The 6,807-nt window shown below is 49.8% G+C and overlaps 1 protein-coding gene and 1 pseudogene across 1 annotated transcript; both read right to left on the bottom strand.

Annotated features, from left to right (window-relative positions):
- Positions 1–1,766: 1,766 nt before the first annotated feature.
- On the bottom strand, positions 1,767–2,599 carry LOC123453757 (annotated as a pseudogene).
- Positions 2,600–4,866: 2,267 nt separating this feature from the next.
- LOC123453695 (putative tripartite motif-containing protein 75) lies at positions 4,867–6,327 on the bottom strand. The gene is made up of 2 exons (XM_045131310.1): positions 5,161–6,327; positions 4,867–4,872 (listed from the first exon to the last, which is right to left on the bottom strand). The coding sequence occupies exons 1-2, from the start codon at positions 6,325–6,327 to the stop codon at positions 4,867–4,869; spliced, it is 1,173 nt and encodes a 390-aa protein (XP_044987245.1).
- Between the last annotated feature and the right edge of the window lie 480 nt (positions 6,328–6,807).

The following is a 6,807-nucleotide window of genomic DNA, read 5'->3' as shown; positions in this document are numbered from 1 at the left end:
AGGCTCTGGTTCTCTCCTTGCAAATAAATAAAAATAAAAGAACAAATGCTAACTAAATCTATTGTGGTACTTTTCTTTTTTCAAGTAAGGTCTCATTATAGCCCAGGCTGACCTGGAATTCACTATGTAGTCTCAGGGTGGCCTCGAACTCAAGGCGATCCTCCTGCCTCTGCCTCCCAAGTGCTGGGATTAAAGGCATGCACCACAATGCCCAGCTTTTTTTTATTTTTAAAGGTCTCATTCTAGGCCAGGCTGACCTGGAATTTACTATGTAGTGTGAGGGTGGCTTTGAACTCACAGAAATCCTCCAACTTTGAATCTTATTAAATTTTTATTTGAGAGAAAGAAAGAGACAGATATGTGCATGTAAGAGAATAGGCACACTAGGGCCTCTAGCCATTGCAAACAAACTCCAGATGCATGCATCTCTTTCGCTTTCCATGGGTCTCGGAGAATTGAACCTGGGTCCTTATGGCTTTGCAGGCAAGTGCCTTAACTGCTAAGCTATTTCTCCAGTCCTGAATTTTTTTTTTTTTTCTTGCTTGTGGGATAATTCTTTTTTAATAAAGTGAGGTTTACATTGTTGGTATTTTTTTTAAAAAATGGCCATATGCAAGAAACAAACCTTTGAGGTTCAGAAATAGGGAAGTCAAGAAAAGCAGGCAACATGGACATGGGAGAGTCCAACGTCTGAGCAGGCAAAAGGACCCTCTGGAAGTACAAGCAGCTGGTGCAGCCACACCAGGATCAAGGGGCCATACAATGAATACAGTTCAGAACCTTTTCATTTTAAAACTCAAGTGTATCTTTAAAATGTTCTAGCACCAATTCAATGGTGCAAGCACAGGCATTATTCAGCCTAAGGGTGCATGGGATACTTGCTTTCCAAGCACACATGCTTGCTACCCAGCAGCTTCCCTGGCATGAAACACATAGTGTTGGATGTTGTCTGCACATTTGGCCTCCCCTCTTGACAACCAGTACAGGGCCATTCTAGGAATCAAATAGAAGGTACCACCTGAGACCCCAGTCTGAAGACCAACAGGCAGATAGTTTTTGACCTTCGGTGGCATTTACATATAAATAGGCATAAATAAAGCCATCACGCACAATGAAGTCCAGGAGAACAAGGCTGCATAGCAGACATAGTGAAGGAAGTAGGGTAGGATAGATAGCTGTGCATGCCTCTGACTCTAATCCATCCCACTCTCCTGGAATGTGGAACATGATGGAGCAGAGCAGGGTCCCACACAAAACTGAAGAAAAATCCAAACACACGTACACTGTTGCCTCAGGAGTGTAGAAAAGATCATTACAAACAAAAAATTCCAAATTTAACCTTAAACCAGGTTTACTTTTTTAAGTTGTAAATGTTTCTAATATAGCAGCAAAGGATGTTTGTAGAAAAAATATACTTTTAAAAAAATAGTTGAAAAAGATCTAAAGTATAAAAAGTTTAAAAAATATATCTTAAGTAAAAATATTGTCAAAACATAGAAAACTTAATTTTAGAAAGGTCATCTATCTACTTTAAAAAAGGACTGGACTCAGCTGTGGCTTGCCATCCCTATGTGACACCACCCTGACGCAACAGGGAAAATGAGCTCAGGGCTGTGAATGTCACCTGGTCCAGGCCCAAGAAGCCTTCAGTGAGCTCCAGTTCCTGGTGACAGCTTCTGTTCTGCCCTTCCCAGAGAGTGGGACAGGCCTAGCAGCTATAGCCCTTGCTAATAACAATCATCCCAAGATATTTTTTAAATCAACAAGTGAGCAGGAATGGGTTCCTGGCTGTGTGTGGGTGTGGGTACAGTACACGTGAGATGTTGTTGAGGATGCATGACCTTGTCCTTGTCAGGGGCCTTCCCCCTCAGGTCTCCACCAGAATCTCAACCACATGGTCCAGATCCGCCAGGTCAGACTTGCAGGTGGAGCTGGGAGGTGGGGCGGCTGCAGCAAAGCCCTCCAGCCCGTTGCAGATGCCCGGCTTGGTGCCACTCATCATTCAATACCGTGTCAATACTGTGTCCAGGTCGTAGTAGGAATTGTCCACATCTGAGAAAAGTTCCTCTACAGAGCTTGGATTTTTGTTCTCCAGCGTCTCAAAGATCTGGTCCAATGACTTCTGAAAGCTTCCTCTGTTTTCCTGAGGGCTGTCCATCTCCCAAAGTCTGGCTACTCTGAGGGTTCCTTGGCCCATGTGTTGAGTTGACTGTGGGAAGTTCAGAAGCTGGGCCTTGCAAGGGGCCTTCTTCCAGTTCAGGAGCAGGGTGCTCCCCATCCGGGCCCCTCACAGTGCGACATAGGATCTCTGTAGACACCAGGCGGTCAAGAGGTGCCGGTTCTGCGTTCTGGGGCACCATCCCATTCCACACACCATCCCGGCTCATCTCCTCTTGGATCTGCCGGACTGTGTTGGTGATGAGGACAGAGGGTCAGAGGTTGGGCTCCACCAGCATGTGACATACTTGGAGCTTGACCAAGGACATGTCCAGAAGTGACTGCCGCTGCAGACTATAGGAAGGGACACTGGCAAAGCCCTCCCCACCTTCCTCCTGATCACATTTCCTCTTCAGACCTCGTGCAAACGTCATGTCCAGGCAGGCGGCTGCAGGGAGGCCGGCCTGCCCTCCCAGGAATGGCCGTGACCCGCCTGCAGGCGCTCCAACCCCGGCTTGGCTTGCAGCAGCTAAGGGAAATTCAGCTCGGGTGGCGGCGGCCAGAGCGGCCACGATGGGAGGGGAGGACGGCCGGGCGGGGCGGACGAGGGAGGGAGACCGAAGCGAGACCAAGAGGGCCGGAGGGAGAGCGCGGAGGGGAGAGCGGCGGGAGCGAGGACCGAGGCCGCTCCTGCTCACCGGGCCCGTCACTCGGACGCCTGCAAGAAGGCGACGGTGCAGGACGGCGGCGGAGGGAGGCCCGTCGGTCTTCGCCGCCCAGGCCTCAGGCGCCAAAGGGCACACCACCGGTCGCTCACCTACGCCGCTCCACCCAGTCCTGAATTTCCTTCCCCCAAGGTAGGGTTTCACTAGTCCAGGCTGACCAGGAATTCACTATGTAGTGTCAGGGTAGCCACAAACTCAGCGATCCTCCTGCCTCTGGATTAAAGGTGTGCGCCACCACACCCGGCTCTGACTCTCCCTTCCAGGTTCTATAATTACAGGTATATACCCCCCCACCTGGCCCAAGTTGTGCGTTGCTGGGATTGGGACCATCAGCCTTATGCTCAGGAAGCACCGTAGGACTCTGCACCGCAGCCTCGTGCATGCTGTGTGTTCACTCTTGACGCAGTACTCCATTACCCCCACCACACACCCGGCGACTTCCCTTACATGGGTGTGCATTGACACTCCCAGCTATTGGGAACATGAACACAGGAGCATCCCAGTTGTGACAGGCCACAGCTTTCCAGTCTCCCCCAGCAGCCAGGAAGGCAATGCTGAGACCCCATGGCAGGTAACCCCGCCAGCCTGGACAGAACAGGGCAGCTTGCTGCACCACCATCCCAGACTCCTGTAAGGCCGGCCCCGTCACCCATCCGAGCATAACAGCTGTCTCTCCACAGTAGGGGCCCCAATATCTCCTATGATAGCTCTGATGGATTATAATGTCACCCATGGGGTGGGAGGGGACTTGCCAGGCATGTGTGAGGTATTGAATTTGATTTCCAACACAAGGGAGGGACAATAGTTCCATTGACCTGTTTTCTATTAATGAATCAATATGGGCGTGATGTTTTTGGAGGTTTCTTCACTGAATCAATGTGTATTGTATACAGCATTCTTCTGTTTTTATTTATTTATTTTTTATTTTATTTTTTTTGGTTTTTCATAGTAGGGTTTCACTCTAGTCCAGGCTGACCTGGGATTCACCATGTAGTCTCAGGGTGACCTTGAACTCAGTGATCCTTGCCATCCAAGTGCTGGGATTAAAGGTGTGTGCCACACACCGGCTCCTTTTTGTTTTTATTAAGGGCAAAGTAGGGCTAGAGAGATAGTTCAGTGGTTAAGGCGCTTGCCTTGCAAAGCCTAAAGACCAGAGTTAGATTCCCCAGTACCCACGTAAAGCCAGATGCACAAGGTGATGCATGCGTCCGGAGTTGCTTTGCAGTGGCTAAAGGCCATGGCATGCCCATTCAATCCACCTCTTTCTATCACACTCAATCTCAAACTGTTTTGAACTAGGGTCTCACTCTAGCCCAGGCTGACCTCTAGAAAGGGTGGGAGAAATCCAGCTGGAGCTGAGCTAGTAGCCTTCCCGATTAGCTGACAGGAAGCTGAAAAGTGAGTTCGAGGCCACTCTGAGACTACATGGTGAATTCCAGGTCAGCCTGGGCTAGAGTGAAACCCTACCTTCAAAACACAGACGCACACACACAAACACACACACTCACACACACACACCTTGGAAAGAACTATGCTACATGCAGCCCTTTGGAAGAGAAAAGGCCTCAACAGTGTTAAACAGAAGTGGACCCTGCAAGCCTTAAGATTGGCCAGACAGGCCAAATGTATCAACTGGTGCAATAGTGGCGTGCCTGTTTTCTGGAGAAGCCAGCCACTCTTGCCTGAACTGGTCTACATGAGACCTGACCTTAAAGAGAAAATAAACTGGACATAAACAGGAAGCTTAGGGAGGAGGATGACTGTGAGTTCAAGGCCAGCCTGTGTTAGAGTGAAATCCTACCTTGAGGGAAAAAAAAATGGGATATGAAGCAAATTACTCAAAGTGACAGGTTGTGGGGAGAGCAAGGTGGTTGGTTACCAAATAGATGCAAGGAAAAACGAGATGGAACTTTTAGGGAGATCATTGGGTTTAGGGGAGTTCCTGCCTTCCACTTGGGCTGTAGAAGGAGCACCCAGGCTGCTGTCAACGCTGCGGAAAAAAGCGAGAATCCAGGACCATTTCACACAGCAAAGTGCAATTAGAACCTTTATTACCAGTACCCTCTAAAAACACCACACAGACGACAGTCACCCAGGCAGTTCATTCCCCCTTGACAATGCTGATGCTAAGAGATTTTGAAGAACATTCAATAGAGAAAAAAGGGACAAGGTCTTCTGTAAATGTGTCCGTAAAAACACACAGACAGGATCTACTGTTCAAATTATAAAAGGCTACGTCCCCAAGCTCAGAATCCAGAAACACACCGACCCGGCTCACCTCCCCTACCCCGGGCACGTTGGTGGATTGTTGGATCTGCCAGCTGCCGCCGTCGCCCGGAGCCGTGAAACCGCCCAAGCGGACCGACTGGTAGCACACACCCACGCGCCAGTTCCCCGAGCCGCGCACCTCCACCTGCCAAAAGTATCTCCCACTTCTCAACGCCTCCCGAGCCGGGACAGTTACATAGTAAGGAGGCAGGTCAGGGGATGCGTTTGTTTCCTCTGCTAATTTCATACTTTTCCGATCTTCGGAGATGACAACGTCAGGGGGCACATTTTGAACGTCCAATGTCACGTCTACCTGAAACGTGCTGATCAATTTTTGCAGGCTACAATAATGTGGAGGGAAACGGCAACTCTCCTTTCTTAACTCGTATGAGAAAACCTCCGGCACTTGTATGCTTTCGTAGGTATTGATAATACATCCGGCAGTTCTCAGGAAATCCAGGTCTGCTTGCAAACACTTCTCTCTGATATCACTCACCATATTCCTTATTGTGGCCACGTGGGCAGACAGGAGGTTTCTGTTTTCCTTTAGTTTTTCTTTAATATCCTTCTCGTCAAGATGTAGCCTGGCCTGCATTACATCTTCTTCCCTATCCAAGAACTGCTTAAGTTCTTCAAATTCTGATTTTGACGCCTTCTTCCAATTTCTCATATTTAACCTGATCTTCATAGATCTAAAAACCTGCAACTCACACTGTATTTCAATCTCTTTGATTTGCTCCTGCAGACGTTCGGCGTAACCTTTTAGCTTCCTCCTGTATCGCATGGCCGCTTCTTTGATGGGCAGCGTGTCATGATGCTGGTGGTCAGAGGAGAGCCGGCACTGGGGACACAACAGCTCCAGGTCCTCCTCACAGAAGAGGTCTAGGGCCTCCCCGTGCTTCTCACACAGCTGCTTCATGTTGTTCTCCGAGGCGGGCAGCTGCTGGATAACACTGACCACCTGGCGTAACTGAGTGTTGATCCTGAGTTGACCACTGCAATGGGAGAAGCAGGTGGGACAGGGAAAGACTTCCTGTAGACCTTCCCAGCACTGGCGGATGCAGGAGTAACAGAAGTTGTGGCCACACTCAGTGGTCACGGGGTCACTCAAGTAGTCCAGGCAGATGGAGCATCCGGCCTCTGCTTGGAGCTCGGCCACGGAGAGCTCATTGGCCATCCTCGGGAGCTTGGAAGTGAGGGGCTGGAGTGCGCGCCCTCCTGGAGGCTGGCTCCGCCGCTGCCACACACGGGGCCCTGCTTGCCAGTGATTCTTTCTCTGTGTGGGCAAATGGTCAGGCACTCCTAACCCTGTGCTGCTGGGCCACGTTCACACCAACCCAAGCTTGGCCACTTAGTGTCCTTTGTTGGGAGAAGGCATGGAAATAGACAACCAAGGAGGGAATTCCAGACTGGAACACCGGACAGGTCAATCAACAGGGTTTCTGTTAATATCAGCAAAGGAGAAACAAGTGTTCAGCAAAACAATAAAGAACCTACATAGCAGGCTGGAGAGATGGCTTAGTGGTTAAGGTGCTCGCCTGTGAAGCCTAAGAACCCAGCACTAGGGAGGCAGTGGTAGGAGAATTGCCATGAGTTCAAGGCCAGCCTGAAATTGCACAGTGAATTCCAAGTCAGCCTGGGCCAGAGCAAGACCCTA

The sequence above is a fragment of the Jaculus jaculus genome, chromosome 12, assembly GCF_020740685.1.
Source record: "Jaculus jaculus isolate mJacJac1 chromosome 12, mJacJac1.mat.Y.cur, whole genome shotgun sequence".
Classification (NCBI taxonomy): domain Eukaryota; kingdom Metazoa; phylum Chordata; class Mammalia; order Rodentia; family Dipodidae; genus Jaculus; species Jaculus jaculus.
Note: the sequence above shows the minus strand (reverse complement) of the source record. Positions and strands in the feature narration are given on the sequence as shown.